The sequence below is a fragment of the Xiphophorus couchianus genome, chromosome 14 (genome assembly GCF_001444195.1).
Source record: "Xiphophorus couchianus chromosome 14, X_couchianus-1.0, whole genome shotgun sequence".
In the NCBI taxonomy this organism is placed as follows: domain Eukaryota; kingdom Metazoa; phylum Chordata; class Actinopteri; order Cyprinodontiformes; family Poeciliidae; genus Xiphophorus; species Xiphophorus couchianus.
This window is the reverse complement of record NC_040241.1, coordinates 20,787,690-20,802,861: the sequence shown is the minus strand read 5'-3', so window position 1 is coordinate 20,802,861 and position 15,172 is coordinate 20,787,690. Positions and strand designations below refer to the sequence as shown.

Sequence of the window (15,172 nt, the reverse complement as noted above, 5' to 3'; positions counted from 1 at the left end):
CTCCTGCTCCGCCTTTTCTTTTTGCTTACGCCATCTAATTTTACTGTTACATTTCTCGGAACAGGTTCCTCTTTGTCTCTGTTGTTCTGCCAGGAAACATGTTGGCATAATGAGTCACAGTCAAACCTCTTAATGGGTCACATTCATCACTTCACCTTCTTTCACACCTGGATGAATGTACCAGCAGAGCCTGATCCACCTCGGACGTGGACAGACACGTCCCTGAAGGCGGCATTTGTTTGGCCTCTTAGTTTCTCATTTTTACTCCTATTGCATAAACTTTTGAAGATTCACGTCACATGTGGGAAAGATTTCCTTTTTTTTTTCCTTAACAGGACGGATTACTAGTCCTGGTATATTTAGTTAAAATTACTTCAAACGATAAAACCTTATCTGAACGAGGACAGATTTTACATATCTTTTTTCCTTTTCATAAATACAAGCAAATCCATTTAATTGCACAGAAGAAGCCATAGTTTAATGCAAGTGTTGAAGGATTACTCTGAAACTCATCATGTTTTGGTCATAAACTTTATTTACATAGGGAGAACAAAAAACAAACAAACAAAAAACTGTGTTTTCCCATTTTCTCTGTTTTTATTCTCACATGGCCGTTCTGCTGCATAAAACACAACAATGCAAGAGGGAATACATCTAATAATTGTTTAAGGCTTCTAATTTTTTACCTTCATGTTGATGGTGAGTGTATGTAAACTTCTGAGTTGAACAAAACTCATCAGCATTTCATAACAGAACAAGAGTAAAATTACTTTCATTTGGAGCATTCCTCTCACGCCAAGTTTTGTTCATAATCACAACTTTTCACTTTTCGCCTTTTCAGCTTTTCACGTTTTTTAACCATGACAGACTGTATCTACATAAAATACTTTTAATAGAAATTTATTCTGCACAAAAACAGAAAGGTAAAGCCGTCAGCAAAATATCATCAAGAACCGTTTCCAGCGTAAAATGCAAAGAATGCAGAAAACCTTGATTTTAACATCGAGAAGCGAGTCTGGGATCCTAAATGAAGGATCTTTGGTTTTGGTACAAAGCTCTTCTGGAAACTGAATTTTCTCCAAAAGCTGTCTTTTTAAAGGCTTTATTCTATTACTAGGCCAACAAAACAGTGTTACTATATAATTTTATAATTGGTAAACAGCTGGAAATATTATGCATTAGAGTATTCTGGATAATAACTTTTCATTATGGTTCACCAAAATAAGTATAACCCCCTGAATGTGAAGAAAAACTGAAGGAAACATATTTCTAGCCACATCGAGGCTCAGATTCAGGCTGTCGCCTTCACCACACCATCACTTAACAGCTTTAACATTATATCTGGAGGCAGCCCTCGTCTTTTCAGCTCATCTTTGATCTGGAGAGGAAAACACAATTCCCTAAGTTAAAATAACATTTTGTCAAGGAAGAATAGCAATGCACAAAAGGAAAACAAAAGTAATTTACTGCAGAAACAAATAAACTTAGCAGACTAGAATAAAACTGATAATCATTAACATTGACCAAGGTTACTGACCAGCTTTATGATGGTTGCAGAGTCATTCTCCAGTGATAGTGAAGTGTAAAGCTTTGCATTCAGAGCCAAAACATAATCTAGAAGAAGCACAGAGAGTCAACATTACTACTTAAAACAGGATCATTAATCAATAAGGATCATTTTTCATGTATTCTGTGATGAGTCATCTTTTCCAACATTTAAATCTTTAATATCCATTTCAAACCAAATGCAAAAATATGTGTCCCTATGGAATTTTTTGTCCATTAGCTCCCATTCAAACTCCTTCTTGTTGAAATGCAATTTAGTTTCTGTTTTCCTGGAATTTAAATTCCTTATATATGTTTTAGAAATGTCTTTATTCATTATTAACCTTAATAGTGATAGTAATTATCATTATTATCATTATTATTATTATTATTATTATTCACTAAAAATAGCTTACTGTCAAATAATGTGTCGGTATTATTTATTATTATTATTATTCTTATTCTTATTATACTCTTATTACCATAGCAACCAGTAACTGGCGGCTCCTCCCCCTTTTTTTCTGTTGCTGTCTGTTAACTGTTAACTGTGTTAGCATCAGCTCTGTTTTCTTTACAAGTATTGTATTTTGACATATATTTTCAACAAATTTAAATGTATACAGTGATTCGTGTGTATTGTCATTATTAATGCTCTGCATTTTACCGGTGTTAATTTTACAGCTAACTGTTGATTGTGAAATATTGCCCTGTAGTTTGTTTAGGGTTATTTGCTCTTTTTTATTTAATGTAAAGGGGCAGAAGCTGTCAGACTGATGTTACCTTGATTTTCTCTTTTGAATAAATACAATGAATCAGGTTGCCTCTGTTGTGAAGTCGGCCATATTGGACCAGAGATGAACATAGAAGAGTTACACATGCACAAGCCAACATTCTTGTTCGTAAGTGCAGATTGTGTTCTGTTTCAGTGAAAGTGGATTTTTCTAAAGTAAACTGTACTCCTTTGTATTCAGTATACAGAAATTCAAAGTGGCGTGTAATGATGTAATGAGGATGTAATGAGGATGCTGCTTAGGATGCGGCACAGCAGTTGATGATGAACCATCTACTGTCAAACAATATGTGGATGGAAACTTTCAAAAGACCATTTCTTTAGTTCCAGGGACAACGATGGAGCACTTTATCAAGAAAAATGTAACCATAAATGTTGCTCCTAGTTCCCTGCCATTACTTATAATAGCAAATCTAAAGCACTACAAATTTACCAGGTTTGGTGAAGATCTCTAACTTCAACTTCAGTCACACTTACATGGTCCTGGTGCAAATGTTGCAGTGGGTAGGTTGGTAGTTGGTGGGAACACAATCGTAGTAGTTGAAGGAAGTGCAGTTATTGTGGTGGGTTGATCGGTTGTAGTTGGTGGAGGTGTAGTCGTAATTGGTGGGGGTGCAGTCGTAGTTGGTGGAGGTGCAGTTGTAGTTGGTGGAGGTGTAGTTGGTGGAGGTGTAGTTGGTGGAGGTGCAGTTGTAGTTGGTGGAGGTGTAGTTGGTGGAGGTGTAGTTGGTGGAGGTGCAGTTGTAGTTGGTGGAGGTGTAGTTGGTGGAGGTGTAGTTGTGAATGGAGGTTGGATTGTCATGAATGTAGTTGATGCGGTTGCCGTTGTAGTGGGAGGGGAAACAGTTGCTGCAGCTGTGGATTGGGCAGCAGATCAGCAGCAACATTATCACTTCAGAAAAATGTTGCTTGAATTCAAACTGAAAAGAAAAGTTGAGATTTCCACTCACTGCTCCCAGTCGTCACAAAGACACATCGAAAGTCAGACTGGTAGACGGAGCCGGAGGAACTGGGGAGGTAAATAGAGAAACAGCTTAGATATAAAACTATAACCCATCAATTCAGTTTAACAACATATTAAGAAGGTAGATTATACAAACACAAATTAAGCACTAAATGATTTTGGACTTTCTCAATAATTAACCATGCAGATCCCTTTGGTGTTAAGAGATCGGAATAGAAATAACAAGACCACACATAAAAAATATGAAGCAGCATTTTGAGAAATATTAAGAGTTTAAGCTTTTTTCCATACATTAATAAGATAAGACACTAACTTTGCTTGGACAACAAAGCAGAGAGTTTGTTTCAGTCCTGCATCCCTGGCTGATGGTGTCCATGTCAGGCTGAAGTTTCCTGATCCTGATGAACTCTTGGCTAAACCTATTGGTCCGCTGAACAGGAGCTCAGTGGTCCTTTAATAAACAGGAGAGACAGTTTTTTACATTTATATTTCCAATTTTTCCAACCTGCAAAGGCATCAGGTGTTTTTAAAGTCACACACTCAGGTTATAAAATGTGGATTCAACCTTCAAAGTCATAATTCTACCATGTTTTTCATCCAGTTATAAATATCACAGTTTCAAATAAAATTTTTAGCCGTCTAATTAGTTAATTAACCAACTAAATATTTAAGTTGAAGCTAAAAATTTTGCTCATAGCTAAATATTTAGGTAATTAAGTAAAGTGAGTTCACTTGCTGGTAACCGTTAGTGGACTCCTGCTTTCAAATCAGTTCCTGTCATCTCTTTATCATCATTTCTTGCTTTCTTTTCTTGTACATTTCAGCTTAAACCAAGAGATGAGCCATTTTAAAGTTATTACAGACCCTTAACAATGGATCTCTACAGCAACAGTTACTGCAAAGGAAGGATTCAGTCTGACCAGGAAGTGACGTGGAAGCTCTCAAGACCCAGCTTTTATTTTGATAGTCAACATGTCAAAGTGCGGTTGTAGGATGGTGAGGTAGGCGCGGTGGATCCAGGTTATGGTGAGAAAAATGATGATTTAATTATGAAAGTACAGAACATCCAGGCAGCACAGGTGAGCAAAAGGCTAGGAGCTCAATCTCTGGTAGCAACTGGTACAGGGCAAAATCAAAGACATGTGACACGACAGGATAAACACAACAGGGATCCGACAAGGAGCAGAGAACCTTCCTTGTGTATTCCTTCCTTAAATACACAAGGAAGGTAATCAGGGGAAATGAGGGACATCTGAGGACAATCAAGGGCTAAAGGGACAACATGGAGACAAAAAGGGAACACAGAAACCTAAATAAAACAAAACCAAATCCTCACACAACATCCACTTATTGGTAGTGAATTTGCATATTAACACAAACATGCTAAATATTTAGTCTGCAAATTAAGTTTGCAGCTTAAAGTTGAGCTTAGAGCTAAACTAAATATATATTGATCTAAATAAACAGCTTGCTAAAAAATTTAGTTTGGAGATAAAAAATAAATTTTGAGCTAGATAATTAGTAGGTAAAATAAATATTTAGCTTGACGGTAAAACTGTCATTTGGAGCAAAATGTGTAACTGACAAATTAGCTTGCTTATTAAATATTTAATTTGAAACTGACATTTATACACAAATGAATAAAATGGTGAAAATATGACTTGTGATATGTAACAGGCTAAATCACCCAAATCTTTGCTGATAAGTTTTAACCGTGTAACTTTAAAAACGGCAGCCTGCCGTTTCTGTTGGCATTGGCAACGCTTTTTGTTGGCATCATAACTGTTATGCTTAGACAACTGCTGTTGATACTGTTTTTTGAGTCAGAAACAAAAGGAAGAAAACGTTTCTTGATTCTGGTTTCATTTGTATTTGATTCATCAATGTTGCTGCACTTGATGGGAGTTATTTAATGCATGAGGTTAGATTAAACTCCAGAATCATGAAGGGTTAATTTTAGAGATCACTCACTCAGCCTGGGTTGCTTCTGCTCTGACGATGATTTCTAGAGTCTGGTTAACGTTGGTGAGGATCTGAGCTCCATGTTCAGGAGTTGGAGGCAGAAACCTGGGCAGATATTCACCTTCTGTGCAGGACGGAGCTGCAGGATCCACTGGAAGAAAATAACAAAGAAACAAATGAATTCAAGCTGAAAGGAACTGGTCGGTTTGGTCATTAAATAAAACAACATGAAGCTGTCATTTGAGAGGTGAATATTTAATGTAACCAGATCTTTCTCCACCTCACCTATGGATATATTTAGCTTGGTTGCATTCCTTCTTATATATTCTGTAAAATGTGTAACTCTCTGTATTAATCTGTAGTTACTGATACTTCAAATCTAATAAACGCAGAACAAAAGCAGATTTTTCCAATCCAGCTCGGCTCTTTTTGGGTTCAAACAAGTTCAGAATTTATTTTACCTCTGAAAACAAACTGGACAGGGATCTTGCTGATGGCGTCATTCTGAGGTTTCACCTCCTGTGAGTTATTGCCATTAGTGAGAGTAATGTTCTGCCCGGTAAAATCCTCCACCACCATCTGAACCGCATACGGACCTTCAGCGCTGCTGTTGGTGGGACTGAATGACAGAGAACAAGACTGGAAGAGAACAGAGAGGAGAACAAAATGTCCCAAATTAAAACTGAACCAGGTAATTATGGATTAAGTCAAATCTATTTATTGCCATTTTTCTGTAAAGTTTATTTCTCTGTCATCACTGAACTGATAAGAATACGCATATAATAAAATAGATTAAACAGATAAACCAAAACACAAACAAAATACATCATGTCTATTTAAGTGCCTCATTGTAGCAACAGTTCAGCTTTTCAACAGGCTGATGGAGTCTAGTGGCTCTTAAACAGACTAGATTAGATCAACGTTATTGCTTTTCAGACAACAATGAACAATTGCAGAGAAAATGCAAAAATAAATTTAAGAATTGCAATAGTAGCTTAAGCTAAAGGCAGCGTTGGGTGGCCCTCGCATCTCTGCACTGCCACTCCATTGCAATTGTGAGCGCTCTCATGACATCTATGCATTTGAATGTCACGAATGCATGACATTCAAGCCATTTTTCACATTTAATGACAAAGTAGAAAAATCCAGGCTATCCCGTGTCACTGACTGCAAATGTCAAGATTTGATACTCACTGATGAGACACTGAGGACAGACGGAGGAGTGCAGATGTTGCACTCTGGAAACAATGCATATCTGCATCTAATGTCGTCTCCATCTGGGTCTGAGACCAGCAGGTTGATGTTTCTCTGACAGTTTGAAGGAACTCTGACAGAAGAAGAAACATTTATTAGAACATCACAACCACACCTCTATCAGTTCCTTTAGGTATTTGCTTCACGATTCAAGCATGTCTAACTAGTTCTCCAAGGTTTCTTCACCACAACTATTTTATTTCAGTGGTTTTGCTTTCTTATGGAACAACCTCCAGAATAGTTTCAGTTCAGTTTTCCAAAGATTAACTCTCTCCACGGAAAACACCTACTTAGATTTAGTTTACATTTATTTATCTGACAGGTTGTTTTAAGTACAATAATGTTCACTTTGTAGAATAACAACAACCTCTGAATTATCCCATCAAAACATCAACATATGTAACCGATTTTGTAAAACAGGAATAACCGTCCGATTTTTATTATATTGATTATCTTTTGCTTCTGATTTGCAGAGTTTCATCTGTATATGCTGATGAAAACAAAACAAATGACAGTTATCTAAATATTTTTGCTGTCAATAAAATGCTGTGTTTGTAGATAAAATATTGTAAATGATCACCAGAATTACCTCAGCAGAGGGATGATGGTGGTTTGGGGTGATGAGTTTGGTTTGTTGATGTCAGAACGGTTTCTTATTTCAATGAGCAATGTAGCTGCCGATAGTTCAATCCCATTTCTGTTTTCTGTCCAGTTTGTAGCATCAAACCTACAATAGATGATATTGAGATGTTTAGGAAAATAATGCTGCACGACCATATCATCAAAGACCAATAAAACTAGATAATCAGCTGATTGTAACAGGTTTTCCTCCTTAGAAAGCAGGAAAACCCAATCAGCCCGACTGATGAAGCTGTTTGGTTTAGGATTTTTCAGCATCAGTCCTCAGTTTTAATGTGAACATAGCAAAATTATATTTCCATTAATGTTGAATTGGACTTACGGATAATCTAATGCAGACAGGAATGAGGCTGAGAGAGTCTCAGTGTAGGCCGTCTGACACCAATCACTTCCTCTTTCATCAACTGGATAAACTGGGTACTCGCTACAGTCTCCATCACAGTACCAAGAGTTAAACTCTTCACAAGAGCTGAAGCTCACCTTAAAATTATTGGATTCCTGTGAAATTTCAGTGAGGAGGTGTTGAATGCACTCTTTATAAAAAGCAAGTCTGATATTTTATAAAGAAGCTCAACTTACTGGGTATCCATCTGGCTGAAGGTCTCCAACAGAGTAGCTAAAGACGACGCCATAGTAAGAAGCTTGAGCTCCGCTGATGAGCAGCAGCAGCAACACAGACGACAACATGTTGACAGAGTGAAGGTTTCCTGAGAAAGACTGAAAGTTACTAGAGACAAATGAAGTTATTCTTCCACAGACAGGCTCTAGTCCACACCCACTGCGCCATTTATAGAAGGTTTAATGGTATGCTTTCCTATAGTTGGCCTGAGGCTACCTGCTATGATGAAAATATCTGATGGCTGAATGTTTACATTCAAAAGTGCAAAATGTGAATGATGAGTTGTAGTAACTACAAAAGTCACAAAACTTTTGCTTAGAAATACGAATAAATTAAGAAGAGAAAAGATTTTAAACTCAGCTTCTTTTATAAAAATATCAATCTCTTCCAGCCTCTATTTATACCAACACAGCTAAATATTTACTATCATCCACTGAAAACCACCACACAGAATAGCTGCCTTTGTTACAAGATACAATGTTTGATTATTAAAAACATGAATTTCAACCATCCATATATTTTCTTGTGCTTATCTGAGGCTGGGACTCGGGGTTAGCAAAGCAGGGAGACCCAGACTGCATGAAGGTTGTGGTTGATGAACACAGTCGTGGTTTACGTAAATTATTTGTTTATAACCATAACTCTTCACCTTTCACCTTTTCAGCTTTTCCATCATGACAGGATGTATCTGCCAAACAAAAATCTAAAACCTGCAGCTGTGGTCATCAACAACCATCCCCAGTGAGAAAAACAAAGAGTCTTTTATGTAACTGCAAGGAAGGCAGAAAAACTTTATTTTAGCATCATGAAATGAGTTGGGATTCAGGGACATGAATGATATGAAAGATCATTCAGGTCTCTTTTAAAAAACTTGATGTTGTTAGGCCAATAAACAGTAGTACCATATCATTTTATTCTGTTTGTGTTGGGAACTGAGGTTTTGGTTTCTTTGTGGGATTTTTCTGTTTGCCTGCTGCTTTCCCCCTTCATCCACTAGAGTATATGAGGAGCAGGCTGCCAGCACTTCAACGCCTGAGTGTTTGCCAGTAATGGTACTCTGCGCCCTTCCGAGCTAGCGCTCTGTGTTATCCCTGAGATTACTTGTAGTAATTATCCTTGTCACCTCTCTCTCTCAGGTGTTTCCTTGTGACACCTTGGAAATTCCCCTGTGAAGCCCAAGTTCTGGCTTTCTGGATTTTCCTTCCTCGTAACACCCACTGGTTGCCCAAGTACCATCTTCGTCCCTGCAGATCTTCAATAAACTGTTCCTGGATTCTCAGCTGGCAGTCGGTTTGCTCCTCTTTTCCTCCGCACCTGAACTTACCTGTCCGCCCTCTACATCCCCAACAAGAAACTCACTCAGTCAAGACCTCACACTGGAACCCGGATCACTTCAAGGACACCCACAAAGAGACCATACCCTGGAGACCACTGTGTTACCCCCTGGTGGAAGATTTTCTTCATATCAAGTAAGATCAGTCTAATTCTTCCTAAAGTTCCAATTTCCTACAACCTCAAACTCACCATCTCATTCTCACTGATCTTCAGTGTACAGACGACACCGGTTGCCAATTCCCAAGGACAAGAATCACATAATCTCACTTTTTATCATTGTTAAAATAAACTTTATTTATCTGATCTTCTGTTCTCCTGGTGGTTTTCTGTATGTGGGTAAAGAAATTGGAACCCAACATGGCAGACTGCTTTTATTGACAATTAGAAATTATATGCTTAAGAACATTTTGACTTTAAAGTATTTGATCACATTTAAGACAACAATATAAACTTTTCATTTGCATTAATTAAGATAAGTTTTACCCAGTGACAGATGAAAGAAAGATGAACAGTTATAGAAAACACATTTCACAGGGAAGATCAGATTTATTCTCATTTTTAGCCACTAGGGGGCGGGAGTTGTAACTCCCACTAAGCTACTGCTCAGCAGCTTTAGAGTTATGTCAGAAGACAGTCCTTGTCTTTTCAGCTCCTCTTTGATCGGGAGAGGAAAAAACATGAAATCAGTTTTAAATTATATAAACAATAAGTCACACAACAAAACTCAAACACAGTTTCTTGCTAAAAATTAAAGTTGAGCTTTGTTTCAGGTATACAAATCCTTCAAGTTAAAGTCATATGTTGTGTAACACTATACAAAGAAAAGACATCCATCCATTTATTTTCTTCCTGTTATCTGAATTTGCAGCCCAAAATGTGTCTACTCAGCATTGTCTAGGATATCTGTTCCCTTTGTGACCTGTGTTTGGTTGAGGATGTTGGAGTAAGAATTTCCTTCTACAGCCTGTGAAAATAAATGATTCAAACAAAAGGAGATGTCAATATGTCTAGGTGTGTTTGCATGTGTGCGTGTAATAATTGTAATAAGATTCTGTTGCACATCCCTGCTTCAGAGCAGAGGTAAAGCTGGGCTGTGTTGTTACTCTGTCCTCCTTGCATGTGAGTACTTTGACACATTGTCAACCATCTTTGTTTATGGGTTTCCCACCATCTCATTCTTTCAGTCATTACTGAAAGCTTGTGATCATAGATGAGGAAGGGAATACAGATCGACCAATAAATCAAGAGCTTCACCTTTCAACTCAGCTGTTTTTCACCTCGATAAATGTGTAGAGTTCCAGCAAATCAGAAACAAAACTCTGGCTAAACCTGCTAGACTAGAATGAATCACATTGTTGTCTTTAAGATTGACGTCAACAAGGTTACTGACCAGGTTGGTGATGGTTGCAGAGTCAGTCTCCTGTGACAGTGAAGTGGAGATTTCTGCACTCAGAGCCCAAACATAATCTAGAAGCACAGAGAGTCAATATTACTATTTATAACAGGATAATTAATCAATAAGGTCATGTATTCTGGTTTGAATTTTAGGTTTCCACATTTTTCTCTTGTAAAACTGATTTGCTTGATGAATGTCTTTTTGCCTATTGACTCTATGGGATAGAAGTAAAAAAAACCCAACATTTTCATAGTTTTTAAAATTATAATAATATTGAAATATGCATTTTGAATGGAGAGGACTGAAGGTCAGAATAGAAGCAGAAAATTAAAAGACCCCTAAGGCTAATAATGAAAGGCTTCTGTTAAGAGTCTACATTTATTCATGAACTTCTGTCACACTTACAAGGTCCTGAGCCTGGTGTTGAGTTTAGGATGGAGGTTGTAGGAGGTGTAGTTGTTGTGGTTGGTTGTAGTTGTTGGCGTAGTCGTAGCTGGTGTAGGTGTCGTTGTAGTCGGAGGGGAAGCAGTTGTTGGACCTGTGGATGGAGCAGTAGATTAGCAGTAACATTATCAGATCAATGAAAAGCAGATTGACTTCAAACTCAAGACCAAATCAGAGATTTCCACTCACTCTCACCAGCTCTAACAAAGAAACATCAAAGGTCAGACTGGTGCACAGAGCCGGAGGAGCTGTGGAGGTAATTAGAGAAACAGCTTAGATATAAAACTATTATTTAAATGACCAGTCAATTCAGTTTAATGAAGTCTTAAAACAGCAGTTTCAGCAGAGTTTCAGAAACATGACTATGATTCAGTTGTGATGAACTCAATGTTTCACCATTTTCCTCTTTCTTCTCTTCGTTTGTCAGAGTAGATTTCAAAATTCCATGATTGGTCCATATTTGACTTGTCTCTCAAGAATGAACCATGCAAGAATTTCTGCTGTTAACTGTTAATACTGTTAACAGTATCAAAACTAAACCATGGAAGCAGCACTTTGTTATGGTGGGTGTTGGCAAAAGACTGCAGAGGTAATATGACATCAGCAGGTGCTTTGCAGAATGATGCATATTTATCAAACTGAAGACGATATTTTGCAATCAGGATGCACAAGCTGGATAGTCACATTAACAGATGGATAACAACATATGACCAATGAGTGAACAAGAAACACAAACCTGGCAGAACTACTGTTTTTGGTCCCAAAAATGTGAGGATCAAGATCAGTCCTGCAACAACCAAAATGCTGCTGCTGAGTCCTGAACAACAGTGGTTCATAAATCACTGGACCAGCGCATCTTCTGGACCCTCGGGTCGGTGAATGATCATAATGACTGTGTTACCTTGCTGGCCAGACATTTTGCCACAAAGCAAAGTCATAGTGCACCAGATTGTCTAATGCCAGCTTCGCCAGCGACCAGGTGAGTCAGTCCATCTTTTCATAACCGACCTGCAATGTCTGGCAAGCGTTTGCGAACTTGGAACTTTAGAAGAGGAGATTATTTGAGACCAGCAGAACATACAGTACAGACCAAAAGTTTGGACACACCTTCTCATTGAATTCAATGAGAAAGTGTGTCCAAACCTTTGGTCTGTACTGTACATCCAACCCTAATCTATGGAAGAAACATCCAACCCTAATCTATGGAAGATACTGTTTATGTCACCAGACAACTTCTAGCTGTCACAGGCAGTTGGCATGAACAGCTGGAGTCTGGTGCTTTGCTAACATCTCAGGTAGTGCTTCCTGAACTGGCTCCTTTATTATCTGCCATGCTGGCAGAAGTCGTAACCCCAACAGCTCAGCTTTTCGAACCTACATCTCTTCATTTAAGTAAATGTGGCGGGACACCAGAGTGCCACAACACCCCAATCCTGTGGTAAGTGTGGTTCACCCTCCCATCTCACATTTACACCAGCATGTCCATCCTGGGGACAGAGGTGCCAACGCTGCAGAAAACTGGACCATTGCTCTAAAGTGTGTCGCTCTTCCTAACTCCACAAACTCTCCACTTACTCATTCAGCCCAACAACCATTCACTCTGTGGACTGCTGCTGCAGGCCGTTTAGATGATGCATGGTGGATTTGGACAGCGTCTGCTGTTGGATACCACTGTCTCCATATCTTTGCTCAATGAGTCCACAGCCCGGCAGCTCTTTCCCCATCAGGTGATCACAGAGGCCCAGAGACTTACGGCTATTGACACTAAAATTGACATTTTGTGCAGTGCCACCTTTTCTGTCTACTATGGCACAAGAACTTTCCCAATAATCACATTCACAAGTGTATCTTTTCAGCATCTGTCATTGAGTTTGCTCCATTCAAATGTGGACACCTTAATCCACACAGCTGTGCAGGAACTCCTGAGTATCTAGTCATGTTGGTCATGACCAGCCTTTCACACAGTTTTATTGCACCAGCCTGTTTCAAGCTTTCTTAAACTTAGAGGTTCTTTAGCATGGGGGGTCTGATGTAGCATATAATATGCTTCATCAGCCTGACAACTGCCACATGTGAACTGAGTTGTAAATGCAGAAAGTTAATAAAAGAAAGACACTGTAAATACAAAACAAGATTTCTGGCATGTCTAAATAATCAAATGTATTTTCTAAATTCTAATTTGTGCAGTTTTATGGTCAATGGAAACACAACTAATAAAGATTATTAGATTAATCTGTTAACTAATATGATTAATTTTTAACCACAATCTCCAGCTTTTTCTGGGAGATGATATAATGTTTCCAGGACAGTAAGGATGTAGGATTTCCTCCAGAAAGTATCTACTAGAAAGCATCCAAGAAGCATTTTAATCAAAAGCCTGAAATTAATTGAGACCTTTCACCTCTTCAGTTTTCATCTTGTCAATCAATCAATCAATCAAATTTTATTTGTATAGCACATTTCAGCAGCAAGGCATTTCAAAGTGCTTTACATCATTACAAACACAGAATCACAAAGCAATATAGAATCAATCATTAAGTCAAGTTCCATCAATAAATTTGTAATTGATTACGTTCAAATAAAACTCTAAACAGGTGGGTTTTTAGTCTAGATTTAAAGGAAGTCAGTGTTTCAGCTGTTTTACAATTTTCTGGAAGTTTGTTCCAAATTAGTGGTGCATAGATGCTGAAAGCTGCTTCTCCTTATTTGGTTCTGGTTCTGGGGATGCAGAGCAGAACCAGAACCAGAACCTGAGAGGTTCTGGAAGGTTGATACAACAACAGCAGATCTTTAATGTATTGTGGTGCCAAGCCGTTCAGTGATTTATAAACTAACAACAGTATTTTAAAGTCTATTCTTTGAGCTACAGGGAGCCAGTGGAGGGACTTTAAAACTGGTGTTATGTGCTCTATCTTCCTGGTTTTAGTCAGAACGCCAGCAGCAGCATTCTGGATCAGCTGCAGCTGTTTGATTGATTTGTTGGACAGACCTGTGAAGACGCTGTTGCAATAATCAATACGACTGAAGATAAACGCATGGATGAGTTTCTCTAGATCTTGCTGAGACATTAGTCCTTTAATCTTGTCAACCTTTATTAGCATCAGCAATTTATTCTGCAACCAAAAAAATGCTAAAACCTGCAGTCAATTTCTTCAAGAACCATCTGTAGTGAAAGGAAAGATGAGTCGTTGATATAACTCCAAGGAAAACAGTAAACCTTGATTTCACCATCTTAAAGTGAGTTTGTGATTCAGAGATTTAAATGACATGGAAACTTTCAACCTGACATGATTTTATCCAAAAACTGTCATTGCAAAGACTTGATGCCCAAGCGACAATTATACCTGTAGGGATTTGGTTTTTCTTTGTGTTTATTTAGTTTTCTGTGCTCTGTTGAGTCGCTGTGTCTTGTTTACCTCCTTGTGCATTTAAACCCACCTGTGTTCCTTGTTCTTTGTCGGGTCCTCGTCTCGTCTTGTCTTCTTGTCTGTCGTCAGTTGTTCGATACCTACCAGAGACTAGTGCCTAGCCTTGCTCACTCTGTGCTGTGCTTCTTGTGTTGTCGTCATGAAACCATCATTTCCTCTTTATAAGACTATGGAGAGTTCTCAAAGAGTTCATTCAAACTGTCAGAAAAACATCAACCTTTTGGTTTTAGACCCAGAAGGAGACGACATTAAATGCTGATGAGCAGCTAATATAGTGTATTATCTGCACTTCACTGAATGTCCTCAGTGTTTCAACTTATTAAATATATGAATCTGTTTTAAAGTTATTAAATGTTTATCAATATAAAATGTCATTAAATTTGTTTAATCTCTAAGTTGATGTTTTTTCCAACAGGTTTGTTGACATTAATTCACATTTTGAATGATCAAAGCATTATATTAAATAACAAAGGCTGGATTTAATGGATGCTGCTAAATATTGAGCTGTGTTGATATAAAAACTTGACGTTTCGTCAAAAGAAGCTGGTTGAGTTTTAAAATCTGTTCACAGATAAAATTGTTTCCTCTCACTTAGTGCATTTATTTTCTTAAACAAAAGGTTCATAACTTTTCCAGTTACTGTAAGTCATATTTCACATTTTGAATGTAATCTTTGTGCCATCAGATTTTTTCCTCATACCAGGTAAAGGACATCCTGGTCCATTATGCTGTGACATACCAGTGAACCATCACCAGTGGGTGTGGACCAGAGCCTGTCTGTGGAAGAATAACTTCA

General features: G+C 38.0%; 1 protein-coding gene across 1 annotated transcript; it reads right to left on the bottom strand.

The window, feature by feature from the left end:
* Nucleotides 1–729: 729 nt before the first annotated feature.
* Nucleotides 730–7,880, bottom strand: LOC114157949 (flocculation protein FLO11-like). Its single transcript, XM_028039225.1, has 11 exons — nucleotides 7,734–7,880; nucleotides 7,477–7,652; nucleotides 7,105–7,242; nucleotides 6,456–6,588; nucleotides 5,723–5,900; nucleotides 5,271–5,412; nucleotides 3,613–3,750; nucleotides 3,286–3,344; nucleotides 2,813–3,190; nucleotides 1,538–1,614; nucleotides 730–1,378 (listed from the first exon to the last, which is right to left on the bottom strand). The coding sequence occupies exons 1-11, from the start codon at nucleotides 7,839–7,841 to the stop codon at nucleotides 1,292–1,294; spliced, it is 1,614 nt and encodes a 537-aa protein (XP_027895026.1). The 5' UTR covers nucleotides 7,842–7,880; the 3' UTR covers nucleotides 730–1,291.
* Between the last annotated feature and the right edge of the window lie 7,292 nt (nucleotides 7,881–15,172).

Coding starts and splice junctions, on each gene's coding strand:
- LOC114157949 (XM_028039225.1), bottom strand. CDS start 7,841: ATGTTGTCGTCTGTGTTGCTGCTGCTGCTCATCAGCGGAGCTCAAGCT. Junction 7,243..7,476: donor CTGTCTGCATTAGATTATCC/GTAAGTCCAATT, acceptor CATCTATTGTAG/GTTTGATGCTACAAACTGGA. Junction 3,191..3,285: donor CTTTGTGACGACTGGGAGCA/GTGAGTGGAAAT, acceptor CCCAATCCACAG/CTGCAGCAACTGTTTCCCCT.